We start from the raw sequence: 21,981 nt of genomic DNA on the forward strand, positions 1-21,981 counted from the left end.
GCCGTCAGAAGGTTCACCCAGTGGGCAGTAAAAGTTATGTACCTTCCCTGCCCATTTTTGCTAGACCACGTGTCTGTCGTCAGATGTATCTTGGCACCGACACTGTGTGCCAGAGATATATTCTCTTGCCGCTGAACGTAGTCATATAGCTCTGGGATGCCCTGCTGGGAGAAATATTTCCTTCCGGGAACTTTTCATTTTCTAAAGGCCTCAGAGTCCACCAGTTTATGTGGCAGTAGTTGGCAGGCTAGCAGTTCCGACAAGCCAGCGGTCAGCCATTGGGCAAGAGGGTTATCCGGCGTCATCAACTTTTTACGCTCGAACATTTAGGCCACGGAAGCCTGCCTTCTCCCAGATGAACTTGACGATGGCACGGTTGAAAGTGGAGGACAAATGGGAGGAGAGAGGAGAAGAGGCAGGACGTGGAGCTTTGTGGGTTCTGACAGCGTTGCTTCCACTGGGCTCGGTGATGGGAGGCCAGGTACCTTCTTAAGGTGGTCTTCCCTAAGTGAGTGTTGGGCTTACCGTGACTTAAGCGTTGACAGCACAGGCTGCAGATGGCAACACTATTATCAGCAGCGGACACGTTAAAAAAAGCCCACACTGAGGAGCCATGTGCCAGCATCCTGGGAGCGCAAGATGTGACCGTGCATTGTGGATGGTTCGCTCCAGATACATTTGCAGTCTGCTTTTTGCCTCCTGTGCACTGCGAGTTCTGCTTCTCCTTCCTATCTGCTGCTCCATCTCTCCCTCTGAACTTCTCTTCCTCTCTTGTGGGCACCCACGTGACGTCCATTGACACTTCATCATCGTCACCTTCACCACCACTGACATTAGAGATTTTGGAGTAGGCAGCAACAGCGAGGACCACCCTCCTTGGGCTGATCTGGGTACTGTCGTCAGACCGCTGGGTGGCGGCCATTGCTACCGCCTCTTCCTCATCCGATGCCAAGAATGGCTGCGCATCGGTAAGGTCTGGGAATGGATGGGAAAATAATTCCTCTGACTCGAGTGGGGGGGCTATGGTGGTGGTGGTGTCTTTGGGGGTGCACACAGCAGAGAGTGAGGAGAGTGCATATACAGAGGATGAGGAGGGTGCAGAAGTAGAAGGCTGAGTGAGCCACTCAACTAACTCTGGTGCGTCCTTTAAAGTAATCGCACGCACCTTCTCCAACTTCCCACTGAGGCTCCGGACTGGTGCACCTCCCCGACCCCTACCACCCCTACGGAATGGCCTGCCTTATCCTCTGTCTGTCATTTTCAAAATTACCCTGTGCCTAATTCCCTAGAGAAGAGCAATATTTGTGGAAGAAGGTATATCGCAGGCCTCAATCAATATTTGGTGGAAGCATGTATATCAGACCCCTTAATCAGTATTTTGTGGAAGCAGGTGTATCGCAGGCCTCAATCAATATTTGGTGGAAGCAGTTATATCACACCCCTCAATCAGTATTTTGTGGAAGCAGGTGTATCGCAGGCCTCAATCAGTATTTGGTGGAAGCTGGTATATCGAACCCCTTAATCAGTATTTTGTGGAAATCAATATTTGGTGGAAGCAGGTATATCAGTCCCCTTAATCAGTATTTTGTGGAAGCAGGTGTATCGCAGGCCTCAATCAATATTTTGTGGAAGCAGGTATATCAATCCCCATAATCAGTATTTTGTGGAAGCAGGTATATAGAACCCCTTAATCCAGGGCTCGACAAATCCCAGGCGCCAGGTCGCCATGGCGACCAGGAATTTAGTATTGGCGCTTGGGTATGGGTGCGGAGCTGCCGTTCTGTCCGGAGGCAGCGCCGTTTGAAACAGCTCCGTCACAGCACACAATAGCAGAGACGCTGGCAGCAGGGAGGGGAGGGACTCGGGAGGAGCGTAATCTGATCCTAGAGTGGAAGCTGCTTCTGCCAGCCCCTCCCCTCCCCGCCCACCAACCAATCAGAGCTGAGGCAATGCAAGCACTAGCAGCTCTGGGTCACTGACACAAGTACAGGGAGTCTAAGTAAGAAAGAATCGAATGAGTCTCAGGTTAAAAGAATCTAAAGATCCGATTAGTTAGAGACTCGTTCGATTCTTTGAGTTAAAAGAGCCGTGAGTCAGACTCTAGAACAGGTTACACTGAGGCTCCGGCTGATGCTTTTGTTGCAGCAGTGATAAGATTAAGGGACAGGAGCAGAGAGATAAAAGTGACAGGACACAGTTTAGATTACAGTTTGAATTAACCCTTTAGGATCAAATTGGCTTCTCAAGGAGATTTATATGTTAAAGGCATCCCTTCTTCTGTCTCATTCAGTAGCTATATAACTAAGGGTACTTTCACACTTGCGGCAGGATGGATCCGGCAGGCTGTTCACCCTGTCGGATCCATCCTTCCGCTGTTTCGCCGGACCGCAGCTCTGTCCCCATTGACTATAATTGGGGGGGAGCTCCAGCGCAGCACGGCAGTGCATGGTGAAAGGCCGCCGGACTAAAAGTACTGCATGTCCAACTTTTTAGTCCGAGGGCCTCTCACCGCGAACTGCCGTGCTGCGCCGGAGCTCCACCCCCGTCCCCGATATAGTCAATAGAGTCCGGGGACGGAGCGGCGGTATATGTAACATGGTATACAGCATTATTGGGGGGCTCTTTGGAGAAGTGGGGGGGGAGCACTATGGGGGCACCTACTAGGGGCTTTATGACGCGGCTCCGCCTGGCTCCTAACTTTTTCAGCTGGCTCCTAGATTTTAAGGAAATTTGTCAAGCCCTGCCTTAATCAATATTTGGTGGAAGCAGGTATATCGCAACCCTCAATCTGTATTTTGTGGAAGCAGGTATATCAAACCCCTTATTCAGTATTTTGTGGAAGCAGGTATATCGCACCCCTCAATCTGTATTTTGTGGAAGCAGGAATATCAAACCACTTAATCAGTATTTGGTGGAAGCTGGTATATAAAACCCCTTAATCAGTATTTTGTAGAAGCAGGTATATAGAACCCCTTAATCAATATTTGGTGGAAGCAAGTATATCGCACCCCTTAATCAGTATTTTGTGGAAGCAGGTATATCAAAACCCTTAATCAGTATTTTGTGGAAGCAGGTATATCACACCCCTCAATCAGTGTTTTGTGGAAGCAGGTATATAGAACCCCTTAATCAATATTTGTTGGAAGCAGGTATATCACAGGCCTCAATCAATATTTGGTGGAAGCAGGAATATCAATCCCCTTAATCAGTATTTTGTGGAAGCAGGTATATAGAACCCCTTAATCAATATTTGGTGGAAGCAGGTATATTGCAACCCTTAATCTGTATTTTGTGGAAGCAGGTATATCAAACCCCTTAATCAGTATTTTGTGGAAGCAGGTATATTGCACCCCTCAATTTTTTTTTTGGGGCAACAGGTATATCACACCAGTTGCAATTAGTTATTCCAATAGCGTTTGTCCCTCTATATAGCTGCGGTATCGCAGCAGTACCGCACACAACTGCTGCACAATACAAATGCACTATAGTATACTTTCTATGTTAGAAAGTATATTATAAGTATATCACACCCCTCAGTATATAACACCTATCGATAGCATACCTATACCAGTCCTTAAAAAGACTTTTGTGGCCCTATTAGCTAACGTTTGGTGTCCTTAACAGTCTGTCCCTGCTCCACAAAGCAACCTCTCCCTACACTGGCAAAACACAGAATGTAAAATGGCTGCCAGATTGGGTTCTGTTATAGGGTGGGGGTGTGTCCATATGCTGAAACGTCTCAATTGGCTGTCCTGTCCCACCTGATGTGTGTGTCATGGGTCAAAGTTTGGCGCAATGCAAAAGAATATGGTGACGGCGGACTTCACCATATGTTCGCATGTTCGGGGAAATCGCGAACGCGCAAAACAACTGCCGGGCGAACCGCAAAGCAATCTCTAGTAGTCACCTCTGGAGCTGGTTCTGTACTGTACAGTCTGTGAAGTAATCACTTCAGGAGTTGGTTCTTCACTGTAAAAGCTGCATATCTGTGGAGTAATCACTTCAGGGCCTGGTTCTTTACTGAAAGAGCTGTGAATCTGTGGCTTAATGTAGGATCTTTCTTACAACAGAATAACATTAATGATTTTACTGATTTACTCACCTGATATGGAGACTCATCAGGATAATTTAAGATAAGTATTATTGATCCTTCGGGAGAATAAATTGTATGCTAAGTTGGAAAAATGTTCAGGAACAGCAGTTTCTGGGTTACTTACTTTCTGCCTCAGGTTTTCGCATGGATCCCGAAAAGGTCCGTGGGGTACTAGAATGAGACCGGCCGGAGAATCAGAAAGCTTTGATGCGGTTTTTAGGATTTACTAATTACTACAGGAAGTTGATCCTGAATTATTCCATTATTCTCAAACCTTTGACCGATATGACTAGGAAGGGCGCTGACTTCTCTGTCTGATCGGAAGAGGCATTACAGGCTTTTTCTGCTATTAAGGAATGTTTTGCTTCCGCTCCCATTCTGATGCAACCCGATGTGTCTCAACCCTTCATTGTGGAGGTTGACGCGTCAGAAGTGGGAGTCGGAGCAGTTTTGTCGCAAGGTCCTTCTCCTAGCAAATGGCGTCCATGTGCTTTTTTCTCTAAGAAACTCTCTGCTGCCGAAAGAAATTATGATGTTGGGAATAGAGATTTGTTGGCCATCAAATTGGCCTTTGAGGAATGGCGTGATTGGCTAGAATGAGCAATTCATCCGATTACGGTAATTAATGACCATAAGAATCTGGCTTACCTGCAATCAGCAGGCCAGATGGTCATTGTTCTTTACTAAGTTTAATTTTGTGGTCACTTATCGTCCTGGGATCAAAAACGTCAAAGCGGATGCTTTGTCACGTAGCTTTCCTGGGGTCGGGTGGGGTGGTGGTATCCGCTCTTTATCCCTAGCTGGAGGCGGAAGTGCTGGGGGCTCAAGGTGAGGCACCTGATTCCTGTCCTCCAGGGAAGTTGTTTGTTCCTTCAGAACTGCGACACAAGGTGTTCAAGGAACATCATGATACTGTCCTTGCGGGACACCCTGGGAGTAGATCCATGGTGGATCTTATTTCCTGAAGATTCTGATGGCCAGGTTTGCGTAAATGTGTTGAGGGCTATGTAGCAGCTTGTGAGACCTGTGCACGCGCTAAGGTAGCTCACACTCGGCCATCAGGATCTCTTCTTCCGTTGTCCATTCCATCTCGTCCTTGGACGCATTTGTCAATGGACTTCATCACTGATTTACCAAGTTCCTCTGGGAAAACTGTGATTTTGGTGGTTGTGGACCGCTTCAGTAAGATGGCTCACTTTGTACCATTATCAGGTTTGCCCAATGCTAAAACTCTTGCTCAGGTGTTTATTGGTAACATCGTGAAATTACACGGCATCCCCTCTGATGTGGTGTCTGATAGAGGGGGATGCAATTTGTTTCCAGGTTTTGGAAGGCGTTTTGTACTCGTCTGGGTATTCAGTTGTCTTTCTCTTCGGCTTTCCATCCTCAGTCGAATAGACAAACTGAGGGCACTAATCAGAACCTGGAGACTTATTTGAGGTGTTTTGTCGCTGAGAATCAGGAAGAATGGTACTCGTTTTTGTCCTTGGCTGAGTTTGCCTTGAATAACCCTAGACAGGAATCAACTGATAAGTCACCATTTTTTGGCGCATATGGTTTTCACCCTCAGTTTGGTGCTTTTTCTGAGACTGAATCTTCTGGTATACCTGATAGAAGAAATTCTCTTCTTTATTGTCATTTATCTGGCGGAAGATTCAGGTTAATTTGAAAAAGATGGGCGAAAGATATAAACGGATGGCTGACAAGAGACGTATGACTGGTCCGGACCTGTGTGTGGGTGATTTGGTGTGGTTGTCCACTAAGAACATTAAGTTGAAAGTGCCTTCTTGGAAGTTGGGCCCAAGATTTATTGGTCCTTGCAAAATCTCAGCCAATAATAATCCGTTGGCGTTTCGTCTGAAATTTCCGCAGGCCTGGAAGATCCATAATGTGTTTCACAGGTCCTTGTTGAAGAAGTATGTTGAACCTGCTGAACCATCTCCTTTGCCTCCTCCTTCTGTGTTGATAGATGGAAATCTGGAGTTTCAGAACTCCAGAATACTCAACTCGCGTGTTCTTTGGCGTTCCCTTCAGTACCTGGTGCATTGGAGGGGATACAGTCCTGAGGAAAGAATGTGGGTTCCGGCTACCAATGTCAATACTAGCTGCCTTGTGAACGCCTTTCACAGGGCACACCCGGATAAAGTTGGTCCTGGGTGCCCGGAGGTCACCCGTAGAGGGGGGGGGGGGTACTGTCACGCCCTGCCCTGTGAGTGATCTGAGAAGATCTGTCAGACTTGCTGCACGTGAATCTATCTGACAGATTGCTTTGTTGTGGCTTTGGGCAGGATCCCACCCCTCACAGGTTCTGCTCATTAGTTTGTTAGTGATGCTATTTATACCTGCCTCTCACTATTGCCCTTTGCGGTTTATAGTTTCTCCTGGAGTCCTCTGCTGGCGGTTTGTGGATCTGCTGCTCCCAGTTCATCTTCAGTTAAAGAGGACCTTTCACTAGAATAAAACATCTAAACTAACTATACAGACATGGAGAGCGGCGCCCAGGGATCTCCCTGCACTTATTGTTATAACTGGGCGCCACCGCGTTCTCCCGTTATAGCCTCCGGTATCTTCATAGTTAGGCTCCACCCAGGGGAACCTGCCTGTGTCTCATTCTCCCATGCTGTAGCGCTGGCCAATCGCAGCGCTCAGCTCCTAGCCTGAGAGGCTTTTTTTTCTCTCAGGCTATGAGCTGAGCGCTGCGATTAGCCAGCGCTACAGCATGGGAGAAGGAGACCCCGGCAGGTTCCCCTGGGTGGAGCCTAACTATGAAGATACCGGAGGCTATACCGGGCGAACGGCGCGGCGCCCAGGTATAATAGTAAGTGCAGGGAGATCCCTGGGCGCCGCTCTCCATGTCTGTATAGTTAGTTTAGATGTTTTATTCTAGTGAAAGATCCTCTTTAAGTCCTCCTTCCTTCCCTTCTGTTGTTTGTACTGGCTAGGCCTTAGGTAGACGTGGGTTCCTTCATCTTGTGCAAGGAACCGGTTGTCTTTTCGCCTGCTCCCTAGCTGAGGGTTTGTATCAGTTGCAGCAGGGCTTAGGTTCGAGTACATAAACAATTCTGCCATCGTGATTTGTTCATGTTGGTAGCAGTCAGGGAAAGGCTCAGGGATTGTAAGGAGGTGACCTTTCCCTGTTACCTAGCTGTGGGGCCTAGCATGTTGTTTTGTGTAATTTTGTTGTGCTTGGTTTGCTTCCCTTCCCTCACCTTTCGTGACATGATGACGCTCCCGTGGCAGTGTTGTTAGGTGCAACTTCTGGTTTGACTGTGCAGAATGACCTCACAGAGTTGTGTCATCCTGCCAGCTCCATTCAAGATCAATACAGGCATATAAGTATCCATCATGCAGTTTCATCAGGGAGAACAATGACCACAAACATACCATTAGTGTCATTAAGAACTATCTTTAACATAAAAAAAAAGAACAAGTAGTCCTGGAAATTATGATATAGCCCTCAAAGAGCCCTGATCTCAACATATCCAGTATGTCTGGGATTACATGAAGAGACTGAAGGATTTGAGCAAGCCTACATCCAAAGAAGATATGTGGTTATTTCTCCAAGATGTTTGGAACAACTTCCCTGGTGCAGGTGTACTTAGAAGAACTGATGCTGTTTTGAAGGCAAAGGGTGGTCACACCAAATATTGATTTGATTTAGATCTCTTTTTTGTTCACTCACTTTGCATTAAATTCATATAAATTAATTCTATGTATACTATTAACAGTGCACTTCTATTTTTGAAAGTGTTCTTAATTTGCAGTACTTTTTCCAGAACTTCCTAAAACTGTTGCACAGTACTGTATATAGATAACTATGGTAGCAGACCACTATTGCATGGAGCCCATGGAACCAGAGCGGGTGTCAGTGTGTCATTATCCTATACCCCAAGTGTCAGTGTCATTATCCTGTACCCCCAAGTGTCAGTGTCATTATCCTATACCCCCAAGTGTCAGTGTCATTATCCTGCACCCCAAGTGTCAGTGTCATTATGTGTCATTATCCTTTACCCCAAGTGTCAGTGTGTCATTGTCCTGTATCCCAAGTGTTAGTGTGTCATTATCCTGTACCCCAAGTGTCAGTGTCATTATGTGTCATTATCCTTTACCCCAAGTGTCAGTGTGTCATTGTCCTGTATCCCAAGTGTCAGTGTGTCATTATCCTGTACCCCAAGTGTCAGTGTGTCATTATCCTGTACCCCAAGTGTCAGCGTGTCATTGTCCTGTACCCCAAGTGTCAGTGTCATTATGTGTCATTATCCTGTACCACAAGTGTCAGTGTCATTATCCTGTACCCCCAAGTGTCAGTGTCATTATGTGTCATTGTCCTGTATCCCAAGTGTCAGTGTGTCATTGTTCTGTACCCCAAGTGTCAGTGTCATTATGTGTCATTATCCTGTACCCCAAGTGTCAGCGTGTCATTGTCCTGTACCCCAAGTGTGAGTGTCATTATGTGTCATTATCCTGTACCCAAAGTGTCAGTGTCATTATCCTGTACCCCAAGTGTCAGTGTCATTATCCTGTACCCCAAGTGTCAGTGTCATTATCTTGTACTCCAAGTGTCAGTGTGTCATTATCCTGTACCCCAAGTGTCAGTGTCATTTTCCTGTCCCCCAAGTGTCAGTGTCATTATCCTGTCCCCCAAGTGTCATTGTCATTATCCTTTACCCCAAGTGTCATTGTCATTTTCCTGTCCTTCAAGTGTCAGTGTGTCATTGTCCTGTACCCCAAGTGTCAGTGTGTCATTGTCCTGTACCCCAAGTGTCAGTGTGTCTTTTCTGTGGATCCTCAGGAGTCAGTCTTTTTGTGGTTAATCCAGGTTATAGTCTAAAGAAGAACATTGTGGGGGAACCTGCCACTTATGGAGTGACAGGACGTCCATCTATTGTATAAGGGAGTGTCCTAAAGAAGAATCGAGCATACTAGATTTCAACTTGGATGATACTGTGTTCTCATGGGACATTCTGGCAGCGGCTTATTCCCTCCATAAGGAGGGTGCGAGTCCAGAGGACCATTTGTTTGCCGGACAAGCACTCGGTGGTATCTCAAGGTAATAACATTAATATGACCGTGGAGAGTGGCTCTGCTATTTTCAAATGCAAATTTTTGGGTGCTCTTATAAATTCATAAATGTGCGGATCTATCTTCTATAACCTTACATGACACTGTTTATTTGATCTTATCTCTGTCATCAGCCGTCCTCCTGGAATAAAACCTGCTGAACTCATGGCTGCAAATCATAGTGCAAACACATACAATAAACCTTAATTATTAAACCCTTATGGTTTCACATACAATTACCAGCGCTGTATTTTGCACACGACATCCTCTCTACTTACCTCAGGACATGCAAAAAGCTGGATGAATATAGCAATTTATGGTATCTGTTTACAGCATATGACTGAAATACCCTATTCAATATCTGAAAAAGGGCCCCCTACAGTAATCGCATCCTATTAAAAATACTGGTAACCCCTTATGTGTCAACAGGGTCTATGGGACGCTTCAGATACAAGACATAGTAGCCCCCATGTCATGGCAAGTCACATAATGCAATTCAATATCGTATATCAATATCCATCACTGGAGCAATGTGAAAGCCAAGAAAGAGGGTGTTGACCTATACGGACTATAAGCAGGGACAATACGTGTATTCAGGGTGACGGGACAAGTTAGTTCCAGAACCTGGTCAGTTTATTAAGTTGTCTGGTGTAGAAAACCCATTTTAGGATGGGTTCACATCACGTTTTTCCCATCCATTTAACGTACACATAAAAAGTATACGTTAACGAATGCTTCAGACTGATACAGTAAGATCTTTCACCTTTGGGTTCTACTGTAAAAAAAAAAGTGTACATTATCGTATACATTTTTTTTACTGGACTTTGCAGGATTGAAAAGCGTGGTGTGCTACGCACCCCTGAAGATCTTATCAGCTGTATTTAGGATCATAATCTCTGACAAGCAGAGCAGAGAGGAGGATGAGGCAGCTCTTTACCTCAGTGTTGTGAAGTAACTTGTCCCACTGTGTGATTAGGACAGGTTTTGTGTGTATGAATAGGACAGCGGCCATTTTATTTTTCCTGATGATTGCTCCCCAGACAAAACGAGCCATTATAACTAATGAAAGGTATTTGGGAATATAGTAACATAGTAACATAGTTTATAAGGCCGAAAAAAGGCATCTGTCTGTAGCGGTCAGGGGAGGAAGAGACCGCAGGGTTGAAAGGCCGAAAAAAAGACATCTGTCTGTAGCAGTCAGGGGAGGAAGAGACCGCAGGGCAGGGTTGAAAGGCCGAGAAAAAGACATCTGTCTGTAGCGGTCAGGGGAGGAAAAGACCGCAGGGCAGGGTTCAAATACAGTTCAGCAGACGAGGAGGCTGAAGCAGATACTTATTAACAAAATATAACGGCCAGAAAATCGGTTTAACAGTTTTGTGCCGATGCACCAGGGGCGCAATCGACAAATGACAGGAATAATGTTAACAAGTTTACACAAATTTACAGGAAGGGTAACTGATCAGTGATATACTAAATGCGCTCCAACCAGCAAACATATAAAAATACAGTCACAAAACAGAAGTCTCTGATACGTTGCCTGGAATCTTGGCGCTGCTGATTCTAAAAAGTGACGTGGGTCAAAGTCACCATATAGTTAGTTCACTGTAAGTCTTGTATGGGACCACGCTGCCGAACTTCTCTCATCCGATTCCTCTTTACACCATAAGGCTCCTTTCTGATAACCCGGACATGGGAACAAGGGCTTAAATCCACCAGAACTCACTCCCCCAATCCAGTCCTAGGACAGCGTGGAGATCTTTTATCTTTTACCTTTGTGATATGCCTGTTATAAGTGGAGACTTGTGAGTATAATAAACCATTTTATCTGAAACGGACGAGGCAGTGCTTCACTATCTTGCGAACCCCTTGGTATCCTACAGGTTGTGTGGATTGGGGGAGTGAGTTCTGGTGGATTTAAGCCCTTGTTTTTATGTCCGGGTTATCAGAAAGGAGCCTTATGGTGTAAAGAGGAATCGGATGGGAGAAGTTCGGCAGCGCGGTCCCATACAAGACTTACAGTGACATAAAAATACAGGCTACTCTCCTCTGACATTTTCCTGTCTGACCCCTTCTACTCAGGGCACGTTTCTACGACGCTCTGACTAAAGATTCCTGCTCTATGCCATATCGCAGGTTAGCACCGGTGCACACTCAGTTCTGTAGGTAGCTGGGCAGAGATCAGTCAAGTCACATTCTCCCACGAGGTAGCTGCTTGTCTTAGTCTGGTACGCGGGGGCAGGTGTCATCTGGCTCCTGATACAGTCGCTTGCTTGTCCCAGCGTGTTGTCTTTTCCTCTCTCTCTCTCTCTCTAGATTGCAGGTACAGGAATCCACAGTTTAGCTCTGCCAGGAGTCCCCCGTCCTCTGCCACGGTCCCGCTAACTTATAGCACGTTAGCCAGGCCCTATGTCCTGACACAAGTCTCTCAATTGGACGATATCACTCTTCTCAGAATCACTTTTTAGTCTCTGTGGCTCTGTCCAACTGCAGCCAGACTCTCAGCTCACACAAGCCAGGAAGACACATACCAGACAAAGCCCGGGAACTTGAAACTCCTCCTACATCCTCTGGAACAAACAACTTCATTTCTTTCTTACTCAAAGACACAGCGGCCTCTTGTGGCTGAAATAAGTCATCACAGTCTGTGTAAAACATTATCACTAGCAATTCAATGTAACTTGGTCATTCTAGGGGCCGACCCTTACATGTCCATCCAGTTCGGCCTGTTATTCTGCAAGTTGATCCAGAGGAAGGCAAAAAAAAACTGTGAGGTAGAAGCCAATTTTCCCCACTTATGGGGAAAAAAATTCCTTCCCAACTCTAATCAGGCAATCAAAATAACTCCCTGGATCAACGACCCATCTCTAGTAGCTATAGCATGTAATATTATTACACTCCAGAAATACACCCAGGCCCCTCTTAAACTCTTTTAGTGAACTCACCATCACCACCTCCTCAGGCAGAGAGCTCCATAGTCTCACTGCTCTTACCGTAAAGAATCCTCTTCTATGTTTGTGTACAAACCTTCTTTCCTCCAGACCCAGAGGATGTCCCCTCGTCACAGTCCTGGGGATAAATAGATGATGGGAGAGATCTCTGTACTGACCCCTGATATATTTAAACATAGTTATTATATCTCCCCTCAGTCGTCTTTTTTCTAAAGTGAATAACCCTAATATTGATAATCTTTCAGGGTACTGTAGTTGCCCTATTCCAGTTATTACTTTAGTTGCCCTCCTCTGGACCCTCTCCAGCTCTGCTATGTCTGCCTTGTTCACAGGAGCCCAGAACTGTACACAGTACTCCATGTGTGGTCTGACCAGTGATTTGTAAAGTGGCAGGACTATGTTCTCATCACGGGCATCTATGCCCCTTTTTGCAACCCATTATCTTATTGCCCTTTGCAGCAGCTGCCTGACACTGGTTTCTACAGCTTAGTTTGCTGTTCACTAAAGTTCCTAGGTCCTTTTCCATGTAAGTGTTAACCAGTGTTTTACCATTTAGTATGTAATAGTTTAGCAAAACCTTACATTTGTCAGTGTTAAACCTCATCTGCCACTTCTCTGCCCAAGCCTCCAATCTATCCAGATCCATCTGTAGGTGTATACTTTCCTCTGTATATATATAAATGTATATATATATATAGCAACGGAAAATGGCAGCACTGGCTAATAAGCAAGTCTGGGTGCACTTCCTTAAGGGAATAGGCTTCTTACCCCAATTATAGTCCAGAAAAATGAACGGCACTCCAATAGGTTATAAGAAAATAACTCCTTTGCACCACACGGGTGATTACAGGAGTTATTTTCTTATAACCTATTGGAGTGCCATTCATTTTTCTGGACTATATATATATATATATATATATATAGTAGGTACGTGTTGTCACCAAGGTTCCTGGCCTCGGTGGAGTAAGAGCCGGTTTTTATGTGTCAGCAGCAGCTGCTGTTTGACACCTTGGTACTTAGCATGGCTGTAATAGCTGAACCGAGATGGCTCTTACTGGGCGTAGTCAAAGTGCTGGGTGGGTGACTACTCCCCACGTTCCAGGCCGGGTTTTGCCAGGCATAAAAACCAGCCAACACTGCCAGGTGGGGAGGATAACCTCCGCCTGACAGTGGAGCTCCGGAGGTCTGTGTGCTGGGATCTGAGGCCTGTGCTGGGGTGGAGAGTGGAGACTGTGTGTCAGGGGAACAGGCCGCCTAAAGCCTGTATTTGAACTTTCTGAGGCAGAACTGCCACCAAGGTGACTTTTGTTTTATTAACTTGCCATTGGGTGTGAAGTAACACCAACACTGCAAAATTGAGGTTTTGTTTTTGGCATCATGTGTGAATAAACACTGAAGTTTGAATTCTGAACTCGTATTTTGTCTCTGTACTGCGCTCGCTTATCCTAACTACTAGAGCCAATCCCCACAATTGGTGGATAATGCAGGCAAGAGCAGTGAGACTGGCGTGAATGCCGAAATATTTTTTGGTTTGCATTTTTGGGCACGGTGGTATGTCATACATCAAACCAGTGGTATTACAACCCGTGTCCCACGACATAATGGAGGCTGTTGTAAAGACCCTCATGGATGCTAATCTGCAGCAGCGAGAGACAAACCTGCAACAACGGGAGGCTAATAAGCAGCAGCAAGAGACCAACCAGTTGCTACAACACGTGATGGCTTTTAAGACAGCAGGAGCAACCCCGAGCGTCCACGATGCCCGGAAGGCAGTCCGTGCGGCGATTCCTAAGATGACACCCGCAGACGACATCGAAACCTACCTGGCGATGTACGAGAAAGTGGCCACAAGGGAGAAGCTACCCCGAGACCAGTGGCCTGTGATCGTCGCTCCGTTCCTGGCATCCAATTCCCAGGGGGTGCTTTTCAACTTGCCAGACGATCAAGCGGCCGACTACCAAAAAGTGAAGGGTGAGATTTTGGCATGACTGCGGGTGAATGTGTTGGTCCGGGCCCAGCGGTTACATCAGTGGGGGTTTAAGCCGGCTGAGCCTGCAAGACCCCAGTATTATGACTTACTCCACCTTTTGAAAAGTGGCTACAGCCTGAGGTGCTGAGTCCCATGGCTATGCTGGATAGACTATTGGCTGATATGTTCTGGGGGCTTTGCCACCCTTCTCCAGCAATGGATCGGCCAGGTCTCTCCAAGTAATGCCCTTGAGATGGTCGACTTGGTGGAATGCTATGAGGCTACCCGGGGTTCTTTTGGGAGGGGGGCATTCAAATCCCATAAATCTCCACCCCAGACCTGGTGACTTGTGTCAACCAAACCCGCCCAGGATGTACCCCCTATGGATCCGGCTCCGATAGTATGCTGGCGGTGTCGGGAGCTTGGCCATGTACGAGCTGACTGTCCACATCAGGTGGAACCCATGGACACGAACTTTGGCTTCCATCAGTCGTTATATGCCAGGAAGCTGTGTGCAGCGGGTACCCCACAAATTCTAAATCACTTGTGCCAGGTGGAAGTGGGAGACACTCCAGCACAGGCCCTGCTGGACTCAGGTAGTCTGGTGTCCCTAGTAAGGGCTCCCCTGGTACGGTCTGCTGAGTATACTGGCCGGAAAGTCGGGGTCATCTGCATTCATGGGGACATAAAAGACTATCCCACCGCCCTGGTGTCTCTAACCACAGGGGCCGGCAGGTGGACTCACGAAGTGGAAGTAGCCACAAACTTACACCTAGAACTTATAATAAGGAGAGACTTCCCTGGTTTCCCGGCACTGTGGCCTGCTATGAAAGTGACTGATACCCATGAGACAGGGGTAACCCCAGCAGAGTGGCCTTGCTCCGGGGGGAGGCCAGAACCCTGGGAACCTGAGGCCGAAAGGCCAGCGGTAGGGGTGACCGCCACTTCGGTGGAAGAGGGGGAGACATTCCCACTGATGTACGTAAATTGAACGGGACATAATTTGCTAAATGATCCTTAAACTGATTGATGATGACGTGTGTCTTACCAGACATCAAGTGGGAAGGGGTTAGGGAGAGGGTGGATGAAGTTCTCCAAATACTGGGGGTTTTCTTTTGAACCATTTTTGTATTTTATTTTCTTTGTACTTCTTTTTGTATTTTGTTTAGAAAACGTAAAGGGATGTTGCAGCTATGCTACTGTACTTATCTGTACTTGTCCAAATATTGGTGAATACAGGGTGGGCCATTTATATGGATACACCTTAATAAAATGGGAATGGTTGGTGATATTAACTTCCTGTTTGTGGCACATTAGTATATGTGAGGGGGGAAACTTTTCAAGATGGGTGGTGACCATGGCGGCCATTTTGAAGTCGGCCATTTTGAATCCAACTTTTGTTTTTTCAATAGGAAGATGGTCATGTGACACATCAATCTTATTGGGAATTTCACACGAAAAACAATGGTGTGCTTGGTTTTAACATAACTTTATTATTTCATGAGTTATTTACAAGTTTCTGCTGCCCATTGTGTTGGATTGTCAATGTAACCCTCTTCTCCCACTCTTCACACACTGATAGCAACACCGCAGGAGAAATGCTAGCACAGGCTTCCAGTATCCGTAGTTTCAGGTGCTGCACATCTCGTATCTTCACAGCATAGACAATTGCCTTCAGATGGCCCCAAAGATAAAAGTCTAAGGGGGATCGGGAGACCTTGGGGGCCATTCAACTGGCCCACGACTACCAATCCACTTTCCAGGAAACTGTTCATCTAGGAATGCTCGGACCTGACACCCATAATAAGGTGGTGCACCATCTTGCTGGAAAAACTCAGGGAACATGCCAGCTTCAGTGCATAAAGAGGGAAACACATCATCATGTAGCAATTTCGCATATCCAGTGGCCTTGAGGTTTCCATTGATAAAGGATGGCCCCACTATCTTTGTACCCCATATACCACACCATACCATCAATTTTTTTGTTCCAACAGTCTTGGAGGGATCTATCCAATGTGGGTTAGTGTCAGACCAATAGCGGTGGTTTTGTTTGTGAACTTCACCATTCACATAAAAGTTTGTCTCATCACTGAACAAAATCTTCTGCGTAAACTGAGGGTCCTGTTCCAATTTTTGTTTTGCCCATTCTGCAAATTCAGTGCGCCGATCTGGGTCATCCTCGTTGAGATGCTGCAGTAGCTGGAGTTTGTAAGGGTGCCATTTGTGAGTAGCTAATATCCGCCGAAGGGATGTTCGACTAATGCCACTCTCCAGTGACATGCGGCGAGTGCTACGCTGTGGGCTCTTGCTGAATAAAGCTAGGACAGCCACTGATGTTTCTTCATTAGAGACAGATTTCATGCGTCCACATTTTGGCAAATCCAACACTGAACCAGTTTCACGAAACTTAGCAAGCAGTTTGCTAACTGTAGCATGGGAGATGGGTGGTCTCGTAGGGTGTCTTGCATTGAAATCTGCTGCAATGACCCGGTTACTGCGTTCACCAGACATCAACACAATTTCTATCCGCTCCTCACGTGTTAACCTCGGCGACATGTCAATGGCTGTAAACAAAGAGAAACTTGTAAATAACTCATGAAAGAATAAAGTTACGTTAAAACCAAGCACACCATTGTTTTTTGTGTGAAATTCCCAATAAGTTTGATGTGTCACATGACCCTCTTCCTATTGAAAAAACAAAAGTTGGATTCAAAATGGCCGACTTCAAAATGGCCGCTATGGTCACCACCCATCTTGAAAAGTTTCCCCCCTCACATATACTAATGTGCCACAAACAGGAAATTAATATCACCAACCATTCCCATTTTATTAAGGTGTATCCATATAAATGGCCCACCCTGTACAATAAAAATGTGTTAAAAAAAAATAAAAAAAATTGCTCTAACACCTTGGCACCAGACCTCCCTCCGGTCCTAAGAGGGGAGGAAAGAGTCCAGCTCTCTGTACACCACCTCTTAAGACAAGAGGTGGAGCTCCTTATAAGGCAGAAGGGCAACACATGCTACATGGTACACACTTACCCCCCTTCTCTGCTGGCGGTGAGTGCTAGCTATGGCCTGCTGCAGCAGGAAAAAGATGCAGCCAGAAGTTTACAGAGAGCTGCTGAGAGTAGTGTGCAGTCTGAGGAACAGATTGCGGCAGGAGTGAGAGTCTCACTTCTGCAAGTGCATTTTACAGTTCGTGTGGTAGTGCCAGAAGAATGACAACAGTCTCCAGCTGGGGTGAACGTGAAAAGATGGTCCAAGTCAGGAGTGGGGTATTGGGGCCTGAAGATGGCTGCATAACTGGCCTGAACTGAAACGGCAATCACTGCAACAGCAGTGACCAGAAGATGGACACATAAAGTGATAGTGGCCCTCAGAGTGTGGAAGGAGAGGGAGTCTCCCCCTCTCGCATATCTGGATGGGGATAAGCTAAAGTAGCTGGGTAGCCGGTGACGTTTTGAGGGCTCCTTCAGTTCTGCATGTGGTAATGACGGTGGTAATGTGTGGCTGCCCCAGAGCTTCACCCATCAATATCAAAGGGCAACTTAGTATACACGTGATTCTGTGCAACCTTCCAGTGGCCATTTGGTCATAGTCATCAAGATTAGCTTTGTTATCAATTACTAATAGAAAGCGAAAGTCAGGGAGGGCACAGACTGTGTCTTCCCAGTGCCTTCTTTGACATGCTAAAAATACAAAAACAACATACTGTATTCTATCCATACAGAGCTTTCTGCATGAATGTTTTTGACAAATAATATCTCCACAGTGGCGTCATTCATAGTTGTTGTGACCACGAATCGGCCAAGAGGGCCTGCTTCAGATCCCAAGGCCAGCGGCTTAGATGAAGCAGCACTCTCATGACGTAATGAAGCCTGGATGCTCCCCCACTCATCCATGTGGCTATGTGCCTGCTGCAGCACTTACAATGTCCTTATGGTAAGCAGCGTCAGGATGTTGTGTGCTGCGTCGGACATGGTATGAAGCAGAGGCTTTGTGTGCTGGGGTGCACAGACATGGCTACATGGATGAGCCGGGGAGGGTCCAGGTATGGCAACATAAAGTGATGAGAGTTACACTTCAGGTAGTGCTGCTCAGCTAGGCTTCTGAGGAGAGCCTCACTGCCCATCATTGCCCAGGTCTGGTCACTTCCCTGTAGGCAAGTCTGTAAGTTTGGCATTAGGGCCCTGTTTAAAATTATAGCATGAGGACCAGCATGCTCTAGTTACTGTAGGTCCCTGCTGGAATATATTTTCTTCTGACTCTGCATTGTTCCGTTTCTCTGATATTCCTCCTGAATATTTGACAACTGGGTGTTACTATTCATCTTGTCAAAGGGGTGTGTCTTTGCACAGTCTGACACTGCCAGCACTGATTGGTCAGACTGTAGACATATCTCCAACTGATAACACCCATTTGCAGGGCCGGTGCTATAATATGGCAGACAAAGCGGAAAAAATGAACCTTTTTTTTTTTTTTTTAAATACCCTGTATTTTTTGCCACTGGGTCTTATGGGGCGAATACTAATGAAGCGCTTCCATTTTGGAAGTGCTTCATTAGTACCGGAAGAACGGGAAGCGGTGAAGGATCTGTACTCACCGCTTCCTGGTCCTCCGCTCGGCTGTCTGCTGTAAAGGGCTGCGCACCATGTGACAACTGACAGCCGAGAACCAGGAAGAAGAGAGAGAGAGCGCTGGTGGTGAGGAGCGGCGGCGTCCAGGAGCAGGAGAGGTAAGTTATTTTTTTAAATTTTATTTGCACTGATGGCTGACATGGGGGGGCATGATGGCTGACATGGGGGCATGACGGCTGACATGGGGGTCTGATCTGAGGCATTGGGGGTCTGATCTGAGGTCTGATTAACATTGGGGGTCTGATTGCTGTTCTGACCTGAGGTGCAATGTAAATTTTTTTTTTCTTATTATCCTCCTCTAAAACCTAGGTGCGTCTTATGGGCCAGTGCGTCTTAGAGGGCGAAAAATACGGTCCTCAAACCAGCGATTGTCTGAAGCAGAGAGAAGATACCAGGACCACACAGAGGAGAAGCCAGCTGCTGCAGACGGGACCATGGCCAGGTGAGCTGCGAGGGGGGGCGCCAAAATGTAGCTTCGCTTGTGTTGGCAAAAATCCTTGCACCGGCCCTTCCCATTTGTCAATTCATTCTTACACTGGCAGGAAAGTGGCACAAACACAGAAGATGCACTTGAGTTGTATTTTCATGAAGAACACAAGTATTTACCGAAATTGACATCACAGAGGTGACAGATCCTCTTTAAAGTGGTTGTGCAATGTTAAAATATTGTTGTCCTGTCCTCAGAATAGGTCATCAATATAAGATTGATGGGGGTCTGACTACTGGAACCCCTGCAGATCAGTTGTTTGAAAGGGTTGCAGTGCTCGTGCAAGAGCTGAATCCTCTTCAAAGTTTAATTGTATGCCTTCTCATCAAGGGCGGACTGGCCATAGACCCTACAGGGAAATTTTGCAGAGGGCCGATGCCCATGGGGCTGCCCTAGGGCTCCTCATGGTCACCAGCTAAGTACATAAAGATCTGATGCTCTTGGCATTAATTAATCAAGCACTTATACACCTGCCCAGCGGCCTCAGGTGCCGTCTTGAAATCAACTGTATGATTGTTCCTGATACAGCTTTAGTGCTCATGCAGTCAGCTGTAAGTGTTTTGTGATCTAAAATTGTGGGTCCGCAAAACATGGATCCCAGCCGAGACCATATTTTTTAACTTCTGTAAAAATGTCTTATTGTTGTCCGCGAAACATGGACGTGTTCTATTATTTTATTTTTTTGTGGGGCCGTGGAATGGACTTGTGGGTACGGACAGCACATGGTGTGCTTTCCACATCTTTTGCGGCCCCATTGAAATGAATTGGTCTGCATCTGTTGCACAAAAAATGCAGATCAGATGCAGACAAACTCTATGACTATGTGCTGCACTGTGGAATTTGGTTCTGCTTGGGCGGTATTTTGTGCCGCACTGTGGTATTTAGTTCTGCTGGGGAGGTAATTTGTGCTGCACTGTGGTATTTGGTTCTGCTGGGGCGGTATTTTATTCTGCACTATGGTACTGCTGGCCCCGCCTACTTCTGTTATCCTTGCCTACATGTGTTGCCCCTGCCTTCTTCTTAATTAGGCCCGCCAATGACATTGGGCCACTTTTAGGCAGTCCCCTACCAAATCAAACCCCCTCCCTCCCACACCTCCTTTTGTTCTTTCTCATCATTTGATCCTATAACAGAAGAAGAGGTCTCCAACGACCTGCAGTAGTGATCCTATTCCCTCACATCTCCTCCAGTCCCTTTCCCTAGCTGTTATTACTCACCTAACTACGGTATATATCCTCTCTCTTTTGACAGCTTTCTAACATTCTGTTTTAACCTCTCTCTTCTCTCTTCTGTCCTCTTTTAAACATTCTGTTATAACCCCCACTACAAAAAAAACATCTTTTGACCCTACCTGTGCTGCTAACTACCGACCTCTACCGTCCCTAACTTTCCTGGATCTCTGTGCAGCCACAACTTCCTCATCACTATGCTACACTCTATTGGTCTTAAGGACACTTTTCTGTCTTGGTTTTCTTCCTATCTCTCTGGCTGCTCTTTCAGTGTATCATTTGCTGGTTCTACTGCCTCTCCTCACTCTCTGGATGTTGGGGTCAGTAAAGGTCCAGTTATGGGTCCTCTCCTCATTTCTCTCTAGAATTAACATCCTCCTGTCTCTTTTCGAACCTCTTACTCCCATCTTCAAGACTTTTCTCCAGCTGCATCTGCTCTCTGGAATGCACTTTCCCAGACAATACGTTCAATTCTCAACTTCCTTAGCTTTAAATGTGCCTTAAAAACACATCTTTTTAGGCAGGCTCATCATGTTCTCCCATGTTATTGCAGGGGATGGAATCAAGGTGAGCCATTAGCCTTTAAATTGAGCCCGCAGAGTGCTCTATGTGAGCACTACTCTCTCCTCATTCTAGCGAGGTTCTAGTGAGGGTCCCAACAACCAGACCCCCAGTGATCAAAACGTCTCATGCTTCTCTATGACATATCAAAAATTTTATGAAAACTCAGTGACCCTTTAAAGGAACACTTTAGGCAAATCTATATCACTGTGTCATGTCCAGTGGAGGGCTGGAGGAAGAGGTGCTTTCCTGTGTCATGCTCTCCCCCTTAAGGCCGTGTACTGAATATAACACAGTATGTCAGTATTTCCTGGAGTGCTCCTTTAAAGCATGTTAGAAATTTTTTGAATTGCTTGAAGACATTAAGGTGAAGAGTAGTAAGGTATGTGGACACTCATGACAGGAATAAAAGTTAATATTGTACTAATTTCAGAGGAGAGCTGGTGTTACTGATTAGGATTTATAGGACAATTTACCAGATTGAGATAAAGACGACTTCATATGTTACTAGTATCTGTTATAATAGCATAACTGGTTAACCTGAACTCAAGCAATTGTGCAAAGTTCAAACATCCCTTATAAGATGAGTGGATGGTGCCAGTGAGCATTCCCCTCTCTGCCGCCATGGTGTTTCGGGCATCTCTGGGTCTCCTCTGCCTCGTAGCCATCACTGTCTACTCAAATGCCTACACGGTAAGTGAAATTATGATTGCTCTCAAGTCAATATCTCTAGTATTGAGATCCAGTTAACATCAGTACGGGTTAAATCACTTTGTGGCTTTTCATTGGTAGAAGTACTACAAGTCTCAGCCTGCTATGTGATCTGTAGATTGGGAAGGGCCTTCTGGTCCATCATAAGCTGATATCTATCAACAGTCTAATATTACGTTAAAGGGTTGCAAGATTTAGTAGGAGATTTACGGCTATGCCGCAGGTGGAGAGCCTTTTAGTGTCTACTATTTTTGTTAAATTTTATGTGATGTGATTTATTTTT

The 21,981-nt window shown here is 46.1% G+C and overlaps 1 protein-coding gene across 1 annotated transcript in view; it reads left to right on the forward strand.

Annotated features, from left to right (window-relative positions):
* Positions 1-21,576: 21,576 nt before the first annotated feature.
* The window catches only part of MEP1A (meprin A subunit alpha), a 64,003-nt gene continuing 63,598 nt past the window's right edge, over positions 21,577-21,981 (forward strand). Inside the window, exon 1 of the mRNA XM_040430967.1 lies at positions 21,577-21,680. Coding sequence (XP_040286901.1) covers positions 21,579-21,680 — 102 coding nt within the window. The 5' untranslated portion in view covers positions 21,577-21,578. The remainder of the gene's footprint in view (positions 21,681-21,981) is intronic.

Source organism: Bufo bufo, chromosome 4, assembly GCF_905171765.1.
Source record: "Bufo bufo chromosome 4, aBufBuf1.1, whole genome shotgun sequence".
In the NCBI taxonomy this organism is placed as follows: domain Eukaryota; kingdom Metazoa; phylum Chordata; class Amphibia; order Anura; family Bufonidae; genus Bufo; species Bufo bufo.